The sequence below is a fragment of the Poecilia reticulata genome, chromosome 23 (assembly GCF_904066995.2).
Source record: "Poecilia reticulata chromosome 23, P_reticulata-male-v2, whole genome shotgun sequence".
NCBI lineage: Eukaryota > Metazoa > Chordata > Actinopteri > Cyprinodontiformes > Poeciliidae > Poecilia > Poecilia reticulata.
The window spans coordinates 4728119-4743059 of NC_088852.1; the positions used below are offsets into that span (position 1 = coordinate 4728119).

Consider the following 14941-nt stretch of genomic DNA (forward strand, 5'->3'; position numbering starts at 1 on the left):
ACCCTGGACAGGTCGCCAGTCTGTCACAGGGCAACACAGAGACACACAGGACACACAACCACGCACACACACACTCACACCTAGGGACAATCTGGAGAGGCCAATTAACCTGACAGTCATGTCTTTGGACTGCGGGAGGAAACCGGAGTACCCGGAGAAAACCCACGCATGCACAGGGAGAACATGCAAACTCCATGCAGAAAGACCCAGGCCGGGAATCGAACCCGGCCCCGGTTTGATTCCCGGGGCCGGGAATCTCTTGCTGCAAGGCAACAGCTCTACCAACTGCACCACTGTGCAGCCCTGTAGTGAAATGTTTTCATGGAAATTCTTTGAAAAAGTGTGTCAGCTGAAAGGCTCTGCTTGGCGTCCGTCCTGCTGCTGACCTCGTCGCTCGGCGCCGAGCTGCCCTGACCCGCACCGGCCTGAACTTGGAGGAGGATTAAAGGCCGGCAGCAGTAACAGGCAGCTCAACAGCTCAAATCCAGGATCATCTGAAGGGAGCCAGGGTGTGAAAGGTGAATCAAACACTAATCCTCCTTAGCATGGCAGTTGAACTGCTTTTTGCTTTCCTTTTTATCGACCTACTTTCTTTCTAATTGCTTTCTGAAGTTTGACTATTCCCTTCAAGAAAGGCGGCACAGAATCGGTTTTCTCTTGTCGGGGAAAACCCCTCCAGTGGTCGGTCTCCACACATCTCCTGGCCCAGCTGAACATCTGCAATGCAAGCCCAACATCTGGGTCGTCGGTCGTTTATTGAGCTCTTTCTTACTGGATGCACAATTTCATGGAAAAGTGAACGCGACACGGGCTCCTCGCTGCATCTAATAGCCTCTGAGTGAGACATTACTGCTAAATAAAAGGGGAATGTGTGAGCGCATGAGCAGCCATCGTGCTGCGTTATGTCGAGTATAAATCTGCGGCTGCTTGCTGAGCTCATTTTACAGCCCGGCAAGCGCTTCATTTGTTTACCCTGAATGCATTATGGTCGCAAAACACACAGCGACTCCTTTTATTGAAAACAAACCAATTCAAACCCATTAGATTGGGCTTAGAGCATTAAAGAAATATTAAATAAAACTTAGTAAAGTGTGAGGATGCGTATGCTGCTTGGAGTGCTTTGGGGATTTATTTGGCAGGACAGAGGTGTTCGTGTTGGCACGAATGGAAAGTGCTCAGCCGCAACCTTTACGCCCTCTGCGCCGTTTTTCTTCCAACAGAATGCAGAAATATGTTAAATATGCAGCAGTGTGACCTTTGCCCATAGATCAGGGTTTATTTTTAGGAAAAGTGCCTCCCCTGCTCGCTCCACCCTGCTTTTCTCATTATCTGTATCAGGGCTGGCATGTGCAGAGATAATGGCTGAACATCTGGCTTGCACTCACCAGTGGGGTGTGGACGCGTGGCGTGTTTTTGGAGCTTCTCGGCCAAAAAAAAGAAAAAAAAGAATGAATCCCAACTCTATGGAGATGCAAATGCATCCTTTGGGAAGAATTCGGGTTTGGGTAATGGTGACAAACATCCATGAAAGTCAGCGCACCCTTGGGAACCAGTTGTGCACACGCAATCTATTAGCATTATACCCTTGAGCAGAGCAGAGTTATAGGTCTGTTTTTGCAGCATGAAATTAGATTTCTGGTGCTAAACCCCTATAGCTGGTTTAAATCACTGCCTGAAGTGAAGATGGCAGAATGCAAAAATGATTGAGCATCTCTGGAGTGCCGTGCATCCTGACTAAAACCGAGTTGTTTTACTACTAATAGCAGATGGTTATTTTGGTTAAAAATCCACTCGTGTGCGATTCATATTCCAGAGTCTCTCAGGTTACTACAACAAATGATCTGTGAGCATATGTGATTGCCAGAAATGTTCTTTTGTCTGCCTTCACAGATGAACAAACTTTAGTGATGTCTCATTATTAATCCATGGAGTTTACTAATGATTTTTGGCCCCAGTTTGCTGCTATGACAGATTCAACTGTTTTAGAAAAGCTTTTCACGAAGTATAGGAGTACGTTTCTGAAAGTTTGAGGAATCCATTTGTGAGGTCAGACATTGATGTTGGACGAGAGGATCACAATCTCAACTCTACTTCCTCCAAATGGTGTTTTATCAGGCTGAAGTCAGGGCTTTGTGAAAGACAGGCAACACCAAACTATATCATTTATGTTTTTATGGACTTTGCTTTGGGTGCTGGTGTGCACAGGAAGAGAACAATGGCATTCTTCTTAATATTCTATAAAGGCCAGATTTGTAGATTGCACTACTTGCTGATTTCAACAGATTCTCCCATCTGAACTGCTGAACTTTGCCGCTCCTTCAAGGTTTCTATGAGTCTGCTTCTCTTGTCTGTCTGCTCTTCTTGCTCCACCTGTCAGTTTAAGTTGTTAAACTTGGTAGGATTACAGTTGTTTTCATTTAAGATTAAACAGTGCTCTGTGAGGTGTTTTACATTTCTGAGCATCTCCTGTTCTTGATCCCTGACACGTCCTCTGTGTTTTTCTGTCTTCAGGATGTTGTTTGTTCGCTAATGTTCTCAAGCAAACCTCCTCCACCTCCACTTCGCAGCTCTATTTATACTGAGATTAAATGACACGTGTGTTGCCTCTATAGACTAATTAGATGCCTTGTGAAAGCATTTTGGTGAATGATGTGCATGAGAGTAAAAGAGGAGGTGAATATCTATTTTTTTATTTTAAAAATTGTGCATATTCTTTCGTTTTTTCGCAAATATGCATTCTTTGTGTTGATATGTGAAAAAAAAATTAAGAATTGTTTGTTACTTACTGCGGACTAAAAGGTAAAACGTGTGTATGCATGAGATATACTTTTAGAAATCGTAGTCCATCATGTGCGCGTTCCCGCCCTCCTGCTTTTCATAACAGGGTGACGTTTTTCACCAGCACACCGGAAGCGCGGCTGCCACCAGTAGCGCTCGCGGTGTCTCCCTGCAGCGTCTCCCAGCGCCGCGGATCAGAGCCGAGCGCGGTCACACCTGGTGGGACCGGAGCGAGCAGTTTGGCGAAACATCTCCGACAGGTGAGTCTCCTTCCACTTTTACACTGCTTTCTTTCACTTTCGCGAGTTTAACACGTATCCACGTAGGGTGTTTAATAGAAACGAGTTGAGACAGGATGTTTAAGTGGGTACAAAGCTTTAACTTTTTGAAGAAAGTCGGTTCTTCAGCGTCTGCGCGAGACAGAAACTTTTTAGTTTGTTAGTTGTTTGAAAACATTTGAGCTGTTCTTTTCAGCGAGACTGACTTTATTTTCCTCCAACCTGTCAACAGCTCCACAGTTAATCACTTGAGGAATGTGGTTTTATTAGGAAGGTTCTCCAGACCTGGAAGTTTGCGCTAAGTTCAACTTTACTTTCACTCACTTTCGAAGCAGTAAAGGGATCATGGCTACTGGCGGGTTTAAGTCAAACGCACCCGCTGACTTTTTGGAGGAGTGGAAGGCAAAAAGGGAGAAAATGAGGGCTAAAATGCTGGGGGACATTGCAAAAGCCACTGGTGTCCCCCTGAACCCCGCCAGCAGCACCAGCACCAGCAACAGCCGCCTCGGCTCTCCGCCGGGCACCGAGCTCTGTACCAACTCGGACCGAAGCGCCTCCGCGGGGAACTGCCGCACCTCCTCCTCCTCTCCGGTGGCTCGGTCCCCCTCCGGTGGCACGCTGAACAGACCCGAGGAAGAGGCGCACCACCCGGCCGCACCCGCACCCGCAGCCACCACACCCACCGCCCAGGGGAGCAACCTGAAGAAGGCCCCGCCTCAGATGGAGAAGACTCGGTGCGCTTCGCCGGACTCCAGCTCTGTGATGGCGTGCAATAATGACAGTGACAAGGACAGTCCGTCACCATCACCCAGCAAGGGGAAGGAGAAGAAAAACTCAGGTCCCAGTGCAAGGAAGGGCAAAGGACAGATTGAGAAGAGGAAGTTAAGGGAAAAGAGGAGATCTACAGGTGTTGTCAGCATACCGTCCAATGAGGTGAGTGAGATACTAACTAACCTTTTTCTAATTGTTTATAGTCTGGATTTTTGAAAATGAGATTTTATCAATGTATTGGAATGACGGGTAATGCCACTCTATTGTGAATCCAAGGAAAGGGATGGTGTAATAATAATGATGATAATAATAATCTTAAAAGTGTGGTGTGTTTGTATTCATCCCCTTTTGCCATTGTAGCATTACATTAACTCCACTGGCTTTAGAAGTCACTTAAAAGAAAGAAGCCATTGATCAGAGTTTACACTAATGGAATTTGTCGTCAATAATCACCTGGTTTTCAGAGTTAAGCATGTTTTAAATGCACACCTGACTGAAATGATTGGTCCCTTCAGGAAGCCATAAAATTCTGTAAAGGCCTCAAGTCAGGTGTGTTGAGAGAAAAGCTGAAATGTACAAGAAGCAGAAGGATTTTTCGAGACTGAAATAGGTGACACAGCGAACACGTAAGATGGTACCCTGAACACACCATTCCCTCAGTTGTAGTATAGTGATGGTACAACTAGAGAAACGCCATCCTGAAATCCTACAGCTGTGATTATGAAAAGTTTTTGCAAGGCACTCTGAAACATTTACACATGTTGTCTAAAATAGCAAAACTCATTAATAATATCTTAGAGGATTCAAGCAAGTCAGGAGTTGAGGCAAATTATGAGCACGTTTGGCCTCCATATAAATGGTTCTAAAGTAGCATTTCCTTGTTTTTCCTTCTTTTGTAACTTCAGATGTTTAACATTCCTCATATGTAATGCAGCAACGTTTGTTACTCAGAAATGTGATTCCTAGGGATCAGTGTGTGTAACACTTCCATAAATGATTTGAAGCAAAGACCAGCTCTTGTTTTCCCCCAAAAGACTCCAAATTCCTCTCATACATGTGTCTGGTTTAATCGAGCCTCTGTAGCGAGGAAAAAAGAGAGCAGCTCTGGGAAGGAAGGAGGGGTGTGTGTGTGTGTGTGTGTTTGAAGGCAGCGGTTCACATTCATTGTTTTTGAATTTAAATCATGTCACACTCCTGGCCTGATTCCTGTGGTTCAGACACATGCAGGAACTCTGATATGAAGCCGTGCCAGTCAGCCCAGTGAGGACCACCGCTGTGATTATGTACTCTGAAAGCACTCAAATTATTCAGAAATGCTGGGAGTGTGAGCTGCTTTTATTAGGGTTAAAAGTGGTCCACAACCTTCCCATTTTCCATTTGTTCTCACATTCACAACCCACCCAGACCTCTGTGCTCTCCGTGTACCAAATCTTGGAGACTGACCAGTTTGTCAGCTGGTGCTCTAAATCCTGTTATTAGGTGCTCAGTAGTGTCAAGCAAAACTGTTTGAAGACTGGACATGGGCCAGCTGGTAGTCAGCAAATGAGCGTTGCCATATATCTTAGATTTGTGCTGCCTCAAGTTAGGGTGAGGAGCCCTTTCTGGGTCATAAAACAACACATGGGAGGTCTTCAGATAACCTTTTTAAAAGCAATTGCACAGTTTTGGCTGTGTTTCAGTAAAAGTTTCAAAACTATAATTACAAGTGGATGAATTATGTCGGTGTTTAGTTGGCTTGTTTGCAGCCAGGTCAAATTTTGCTGCTGCTGTTATATTTTTGTGTCAAAGTTTGGGAACCAGTGCTAATGAAAATAAATTGCCTTGTGTGTCAACCAGCATTGCGTCTAGATAGATCAGCTTCCCAAGCTGCATTTTATTTTTGAATGTTTTAGATGTGCTTCAGGGAAGTATCTGGAAATAGTAGCACGGAGCGACGTGCCACAGAAAAATCCACAAATATTGAACTGCAAATACAGAAATAGTTCTGAGCAAATAATATGATGCTTTTGGATTTTCTTTTCAAAGATCAAAGAAAACATTAGCTTAATATTATTTGATTATACAGATGGATCAAACTCCTGCCATTCCAGAACTTTCTCTGGTATCTTTTTATGTGGATTTTAAACTTTAAGAATATAATAATGGAAAAATATTTTATAGTTTTGGAGCTCATTTCTTATAAAAATCTTGATTTAGAGGAACTCAGCCAATCCCTGCTTCTGCTATGGTTTAAGGCCTGCTTAACGTAGCATATGAGGCATTGATTTTATCTGGTGTACCAGCATTTAGGCCAAACTCTTGTGATTTTATGTGCAGTGAAAATAAAGAAAGCCTCCCCTACGAAAGGTGGAACCAAATCAAAACAATAACACCACATGGCAAACTACTAAGCAGAGGAGAAGCAAGAAGGACATTTAAAAAAAATATCCAGCAGTGTAGACACTGGAGAGGTAAAATAGTTTAAATATATTTTCATGTAAAGTTGTTTTGCTCTCCTTAAGTGTTGGAAGTACAGAGCTGTAGCGGTACCTTATTTCTTATCGCTTCTCTTTTTTTTTGTAATCTTAATTTAAAATCTTCCAGGTTTACATGCCAGATTATAAACCACTGTCCTCGTGCTGACATGCAAAACTACTAAAGGCACAAAATGGAGGAATGTCCAGATTTACATTCATTGTACAGTTTAATAGATGAAGATATTGGGCTTGACCTGCTTACTACATCAAGAACCAGCATAGATTTAACAAGGTGTCTGAAACATTCCTCAGATTTTAGTATATTTGAAAATGATGGCATCTGAGTTTTTAAACATTTGTCAGCTGCACATCAGTGTGCTGATTTGCCTGCTCCGCCACATCCCAGATGTGCTCAATTAGAGATCTGTTGACTTTGGATCCCTTTTGAGTACAGTGAACCACTTCTCCCATTCTTTGATATTTTAGGAAGGTCACATTGTGGCGCCAGGAACTAGAAAATATGTGAAAAAGCATTAACTTTAGCAGTACTTGACAAAAAATGATGTAATTTTTAGCTATCCGGCTAATTAGTTTCTTTCCTGTCTAAATTTTTAAGTGTTTAATTTTTTTCTGTCATTGGCAGAATTAATCCATAACTACCACAGTGAAATTACCTGCCTGGGTTCATTTAACACACATAAACTATTAAACACTTTACATTGGTGCTTTGATATGTATTTTCTGTGTGTAAGTCTTCCTTTCTCCCCCTTTTTTTTCCTAAAACGAGAAGCAAACCATGCAAATGAAGACTCCTCTCTCACAAGCCCCCCTTTGTGAAGTAAACATGAATGGACAGGTGTGAATGGAGTTGCCTGGGATTATCTTCCCTGCTCATTTTATGCAGAATAAAAGCTGCAGAGAGGAATTTCAGAGCGTCCAGGGAACCCAATATTCTGACCACTGAGGCCATAATGGCATGATAAAAGCTCCATACTCAGTTGGAGAGAGATACTTCTGTATGGTGTTGCCCACTAATAACCGCAGTGCAGAGGGCACTCTTGGTGGGATTGACCCCTGACCTTTGTAAGAAGAGCTTAAGCAACAGAGAAGCACTTAAATGAGAGAATGTTTGTGGAATGTTGAGTTCTCTTATCTGAAGAGATTTGCATCTGTGATGTAAGCATGTTTCCCGTCTGTCGCATGGTGCATTCGTTGCTCATTGTGTTGACTTTTACGAGTTTTGAGGTTTACGAGGCTGTGGTCAAACGCCTCAGGCCCAGGAGAAGCTGCAGAGAAGCATTACCTCAACCAGCGCCTCTCCAGGTTTTCCTGCAGCTCTGCCGATTGAGATAAACTAGTTTACCATGCAGTACACAACCACAAGACAACACAGGGGCTTACTTAACCCAGATGTTTGATTTATTATAGTTTAACTCCACTTTACATTCTAGTATATTAACAATTGTAACTTTCTTTTCTGTCCTTCCCACATTGTTTCTACTAATGGCAAGTGATATCAAGCTTCTCGTGTAAGACTGCTGCAGTTGCTAAAATAGGATTAGGATTGATGATTAGCGGGGTTAGCGTATTTAGCATTAGGACATCGGTATCTGTGTGTGTTCCCCAAACAATGTCCATCCCTTCTTAACTAATTTGTAGTTTGAAGAGGTTATTAATATTCCCAAATTCAGCAACATGTCCCATAACGGATTGGTTGAAAGCTCAAAAGGATGAACAAGCAGAAACTTTGCTTCCCTCCACTGAGCCTTTCTGTTATCTATTGAAAGTCTTTCTCTCTCTTGCAGCCTGAATAAACCACAAGCTGAATATCCTTTTAGATTGTTGTGGTTCACTTGGCCACAAGATGAACCACAAGTGTGTGAGTGAGACTTTAGACGACTTGGTGTTAAAATTCTTTGTCTTTAACTTTTGTTGATCTGTTAAAGAATGCAAGAAGGTAATTTTCAGATGGTGGAGCTCATTTTATTATCCTTTTAATTGGTCTCCAAAGATGGGCCCATCATGACAGTAAATAGCAGATGGATAACATCACTAGTGTTGAGCTATTTAGGCTGAGTGTTTTTGCTTTCTGTCTTTGAATTGCAGGAATGTTTTGGTCGACTTACTTAAAAAAAAAAAAATTCTGGAATGTCTTACCATTTACCGTCACTGAAAATATTTTAGGATTGAGAAAAATTCCATCTCAATCTTGTGTACCTTAGATAAGGGGAGTTTTAAAGGAAGGAGAAAACAAAAAGAGAAAGCGCTCTACGGCTGAAATAAAGTCTTTACCATGTCTGGCCCCTTTTTCCACACATGCACCTGGGGGTCTTTCAGCACCTCATAAAACACACAGTAGTGCTGCAATGAGCCATGGCACGTGGTTTTGTTCATCATGTGAGACAGTTGTATAAATGCCTGTTCATATTAGCTTGATACCTCACCAGGCTAGCATTTTTTTTTTTTGTCAGATGTGACCAAACCAGCTGAAGAGTATCTACAGTTTAGTCATGCGGTGCCCTCCACGATTATTAAAGCTGTATAAACGGCCTTATAAATTATTTCTTTCTTTACTTTAGTACTCACTATTTAGCAGACTACAGTATTTGGCAGTTAGAAATCAGACTAATCTGGTGTTCCTCAAGGATTCATTCTTGGACCACTTCTATTGAATATGTATATGACCCAAAAAATGTAAAACGTTACACCTCTCATATGCTGATGTCATTCAGTTTCATGTTTGTGTTACTACATGACCACAGTCACTTGCGGTTTCCAATCTTGGGTATCTTATAAATATAAGAGCCAAAAATGTATATTTTCCAGCCTAATGTGGAAAAAACACGAATTGTTTTGTTTGTTTTTGTCTTCAGGTTAGAAATCAGGACTCTGCTAAACTCAATAGAGCTTAAACTGCAGGTCATACCTGTCATGAACCAAAACCTAATTTTTAAGAGCCACTCTGTCTTATTCAGCCAACTATGACTCTAAAACTCTGACAGAAGATTTTGGCTCTTGCTGTGTGAAAGGATAGACTCACAATGGGCCTACATTGCACTCACAACCAGGTATGACTCATTTAGACCCCCATCCAGACCCCTGGTTCTGTTTGCAGTTGAAGCATTGCTGCTGTTTGCGTACAAAGTTCAAGGCATCTCTTATCCAGGTTGGTGCTCTTTAGTTATGAGTCCAGAAACTTCCTGGGGCAGAGTGCAGATCATTACTTAAGGATAAAGTGCCCCCCTGCAGAGGCTTGCACAGGAATGTGCACATTTTGTGAATACCTGCGACTTGGGCTGCATGCCTACTTGCAGCATGACTTCCCCCTCCCTTGATGTAGCTGTAACCAACGTTATCAGAAGGTCCCATCGGCTGAGGGTTTGGTCGGCCTCTGTATGGACTGGTGCTGACCCTCGTCTGTTTGTGAAGGCCGTTTCCTGACAGGGAAGCATCTGGCTTACGTCTGAGGCATTGTGCACGTCAATGCTAATGCTTGAGTGACACTATTGCTGTCTTTCTAGATAATCTTTAACTGGAATATGCTCCTATTACGGAAACACGTGTATTCAATGACGTAGTGATGCACTTGTCCTATTTTTAGCTTAATATTTCCAAATGAAGCACAAAGTGAATGATTCTTTTGTCAAAATATTCTTTTACAAAATTCTTGCAAACATTTAGCCAAACCCAGTCTGTTTTCTTAGTAAAACTGCATAGCTTTGCCCTCATCTAACCGTGTTTGCTCTGAAAGTTCAAACGAGTTCTTCATTCATTTTTGCATCGTTTTACCCAGTCTCTTTTGTTTTATACTTCATTACCAGGTCTTAAGTTGAAACAAATACGACTTGGCATTTGTTTGTGGAGGCAGTTTACAGAAATGCACCACGTGGGATTTTAATCCTAGTAGTCTGTGGAGGCATGCAGAGATAAGAGTTAATCGGTTTCATGTTTCCACTTTTTGAAATTAAGTCTGCTGCTGTCGTGCAGTCGTGGGCGATGTTTTTTTTCTTTCTTGGTTTTTCTGCCGCCGGGTATGTAGACATACAAGACTCACTCTGCGGGGGGGTATTAAGTAACCAAGTCGAGGATTAGGAGTGATTCTGTGCATCTGTAACGTGTAACCTATTTGTCGAGCATTCTTTGCTGGAGACTGGGGAATTTTGTGAGTCAGCCCTAATCAGGCCACTCTGCATGATTAGGCATTTGGGAGGCTTGTCTGTTTGTATTCATTAAAGTAGAATTACTTGGAGAACCCAGTATCCCTCTTCCCACTTTTCTTTGTTAATGTTTGGTTCAAATTTGGTTTGCCGGTTTCCTACTTGTTCTGTAAAACGCTGCTTTTTAAATTTCCCAAATCCCTTTAGGTCAATGAATAATTTTAGCATCTTCTTGCATAACTGAAGGGAGATTTTTGCAAGCACATAAGTAAAGCAATGCATGAAAGATGTACAGTAGTTAAGTCAAAGAACATCTTACAGATGCAGTACACATTAATTATCACTAGTGGTTGGCTATAAAGTTTCTTAAATGTCAATAAATTCTCAGTTGGACTCTCCCTGGTCTCTCTGTTGTCACTGGGAACAAAACATTTTATTTTAGAAAATGTTTATGTCCAGTCAGACAGTGTTTTCTGAAATTTTACCCTCATCCAAACTTTTTAATTTATATTCTTGAAAATGTTGAGGATTTTAAGCAATGCAATGGTGCTCAAATTGGTTTGTGGCCCACAGCCACCAGCAAGAAGCTAAAATCTGTGAAACCCTCTAAATACACGCATAGGTGGCCGTTTTAATGTTCAAAACTCAACATTCCTGTACTTTGCATTAATCTGGAAGCCATTTTAACACTTTTGCAGAAGCTAACATCCATGATCTTCCTTGTTTCTGCCTTTAGGGGTTCAGCCAATCAGTAGCAAGGAAAATTTAAATCTAGATTGATTAAATGATAAATAGGATTTATTTGTGCTTCTCCAAACTGTGAAGATCTTTAATTACTCTTACGAGAAGTGTAAACTTGTAGGTTCACATGTGTTGCATTCTTTATTTGGTTTTAAAACATATTTTTAAATGATTGTGTTTAGAAACTTTTGGTTAGTGAAGACGCGTGAACTCCAAAGCAGATCCAGCTAGGTGAACAGTAGGTGAAGTTATTAATCTTTTTGGCATTTTCATTTTTACAAGTAGATCTGTTTTCTTTTCGAAGAACCGACATGAAATCTTACTTGTCTTCTATATGTGGTTTGCATTTTCTAATCTTTGGGTATTTTCTTAATCATAAAGGTTTGTTCATATCATTTATAAAATGGGAAGTTTTATAAAATGGCTTTTAATGCCGTTGATGGTTTCACTAAGGGAGTGGCCCCTTCTAAAACATCCAACTTTCAAACATTATAAATGTAGCTTAGCTTAGATTTTGATCCAAGATTAACCAGTTTCACTTGAATCGGAAGCAGTAATTCCTCTGCTTGGCTCAGTCACTGTTCTGTTCACTCATGCCATTTTATTGCAGGAGGGACAATAAGCTCCAGTTATGTTAGTCTGAGTGACTGCACATCAACAGACCGATTCTGTCTGCAGTCTAACAGGTTTCACGCTCTGCCTCTGGGTTACGTCACCCTGCGACTTGCTCAAACTCTTTCCCCTGTGATTAATAATGCTGCTAATGGGCAAACTGGTGCTGCACACTGCTGTACCTGCAATCAACGGATGATGAGCCAGGACATTTTTATTTTTTCTGCTTAAGTTATGAGGGAAAGTCTCAGATGTAGGAGTGTCAGCTGCATAATTTGCTTCCCTTGGAAAGCAGTACCTCCCTTTAGCAGCACTGCTGAAGGCCTGCATTTTAATTTAAAACCGATTCCCTTGGCACATGTGTTTCACAAGTGAAAATAAATAGGATTTATTAACTAAAACATTTAAGTTTGTTTGGTATTTTGAGATGGAGTGAAAATATTTTTCTTTAATTAGCTGAATAATTACATTTCCCTCTGTCTCAATATTGCTGAGATAGAAAAGATTTTCCTGTGGCTCCCTTAAAATGTCCACATGGGGCAATAGAAAGTTTCACCTCAGACGCATTAAAAGCTGCGCTCAGTCAAACAGCTCAGGAATGCAGTTGAACCTTTAAAACTGAATAAATATGTGGCTCTAAACACACGAACCCTTGATCTTTAAGCCTTTTTCCCACAACAAAGGAGCCTGAAACCTGCTTCAGTTGAGTGAAGGGCCGGCCTGCTGTCATACCCCGAAGCTCAAGTTCCCCTGTTTGTCGATGTGCCCATGAATGTGTGTAGAGTTGTGTTTATCGGGGTAGTTCCTGCTTTGAGGTTGGGATTTACACTGCACCACCCACAAAAAGGAAACTTTCTTTCTTTCTTCTGTTTCTCACAGCTTGGTTTTGACTTTTTTACACAGAAAACTTTCAACAGGGAAAATTCTGTGGTGCAACTTGCAAAAAGCTACTAGCTAGTAGGTTTTTAACTGGCTTCTGTTTTTTGTTTTGGTCTTGCAACTGAGACATTCTGAGTATTAAGACCAAGTCACCAGACCTGATGTGGCAATGAGTCAGCTTTAATTAGAACAAACAATTAAACTAGGACAGTTACTATAGCTCTCTTTTTTATCATAAACTTAAACTTAAAAAGTTTATTGATGGTTTTAAGCTTGGTTCACGATCATTGTTAAAATTCCTGAGCTTTACCACAAAGACCTCCCTAAAATATCATGAGAAATGGTTTTGTTATCTGGACTCTGGCTGGCATCATGAACCTATAAATCTGTCTGACAAATGACAAAAGTCCTGTAAGTATTCAGAGTATTTCAAGGTTATCTTCCAGGATGCATTCGTTTGCAAATTCACAAATATTTGGTGTTGTCTGTGTTGGAAACGTTATGTTCACATCTGTAGCCTTTAAGAAGGATACAAATGGGCTTATGCTATTTTTGACTTCCCACACTCTTAAGTTATCTCCATGTTTTTTTAAAGTGAACTCCTCCAAGTTGTTTGATTATTATAGAACATATTACTGTAACCCTGTCTGGGCCACATTGAGGTGGAATTTTTTATATATTTACGATGATTATTGTAATTTACATCATGTTTTTTTTTAATTTTTTTAGTACTCTTGAGTTGTACATTTTTAATTGGTTGCTTGAGCAAACCTGCTTTAAATATTTTCCCACAGATGATGTTTAAAGAACCCTCTTCATTCACTTTCTCTCTCTTCCTTTAATTAAAATGCTGTAGTTTTTAATCGATTTGTTTAATTGGTTCACGTTTATCAGTCTTGCCTGAAGCCGACGTCGGTCTGTTTCAGTTTGGAGAAACAGACATGAGTACCCTTGGACAAATCAAACTACCAGCTGCTAAAGCTTTAAGTGCACATTTATGTTATGTTTGATTGTTCACATCTTCCACCTTTATCAGCTTTCACTGTTGTCTTCCTTAAGCAGGTTACTCGAGCTTTAATTGGCAATTTTACTTTATAGTAGGTTCACACTGAAAGGAAATAAAACCTCTGGATGTAGGGTGAAGTTGGTGGTTGTGTGATGGAAGCACAAACCTCTTACTTGGTCCTGAAACTTTCCATCTGCTTGTATGTTTGGACTTTTATCTCTGTTTTTGGCATGAATCTGCTGCAGCAACTAGTCATGCTGTGTGATATTTAGCATATTCAGCTGGACAGAGTTGGTATATGAAGCTTGCGGTGTGTTGTGAAATCCGTCTGCACCAGGCTTTAGTCTGATCCTCTCTCACCTGAAGTTTTAGTGCTGCTTAGATGGTGCATTCTTCACAAGATTACAGCAGGAATCTTCAAAGCTACTGTGTGTTTTTACAAACCGCCTTTGTCTGACTTTGACACATGCTTTGTTGCTACATTGGCTCAGATGTTATGATCTGATGTGTCAACATCGCGTTTATTTCTAGGTCACCAGTAGTCATCGGCGCAAACTTGTTTTTAAGCAAATGGAGGCATTTAGAAATGCAAACAGACAGATGGTAAACAGTCACACTCTTGTCTATATTTAGAGATTTGAAAAACAGCTTTAGACTGTTTTGGGCACGAAGAATATCAGAAGTATGATTTTTCTTTTTTGTTTTTTGGTTTATTCATAAGACACTATGGTAGATCTAACAGTCTCCATGTTTTTTTACCCTCTACATTCATTCACTTATGTTTTAATTTTTGCATCATGCATGCCCTGCAATGCAAGATGTTCACTGAGCTTGTTTTTTTTATTTACTACACAATAAAAACAAATGTGAGAAGAGAAAATGAAAGGGCGGTTTTGACCAAATGTTTCTGTCATGCCTTGATGTGCAGAGAAAACTAAATGCAGCAGTAATTCTGTCCATAGGTGTCTCGTAGGGCTCTCGCCTGTGTGGGTATTAACCTTTTTGTCCATGGCACTAAAAGCATTTTGAAAGATTTATGGCCAATGAAGCTTCTCCGCTCACCATGACTGATGAGATTTTCATTGCTACCCGTTCCTTTTTGACTGCTAGATATGTTTTGAGTTCCATTTTTCCACCAGCACCTTGTTTGTATTTTTGTCTCTGCCCTCTCCTGCGTTTCATCTCTCTTCTGGTATTTGGCGTTCCCTCACAAATGGATTATTTTCCTTTTTCCATCTGAGCCCTCCTCCAGTTCAAATAAAA

General features: G+C 41.0%; 1 protein-coding gene across 1 annotated transcript in view; it reads left to right on the top strand.

The window, feature by feature from the left end:
• The first annotated feature begins 2789 nt into the window (after positions 1 to 2789).
• pawr (PRKC, apoptosis, WT1, regulator) overlaps positions 2790 to 14941 on the top strand; it is a 53865-nt gene continuing 41713 nt past the window's right edge. The window contains exons 1-2 of the mRNA XM_008400448.3: positions 2790 to 3038; positions 3289 to 3989. Coding sequence (XP_008398670.1) covers positions 3402 to 3989 — 588 coding nt within the window. The 5' untranslated portion in view covers positions 2790 to 3038; positions 3289 to 3401. The remainder of the gene's footprint in view (positions 3039 to 3288; positions 3990 to 14941) is intronic.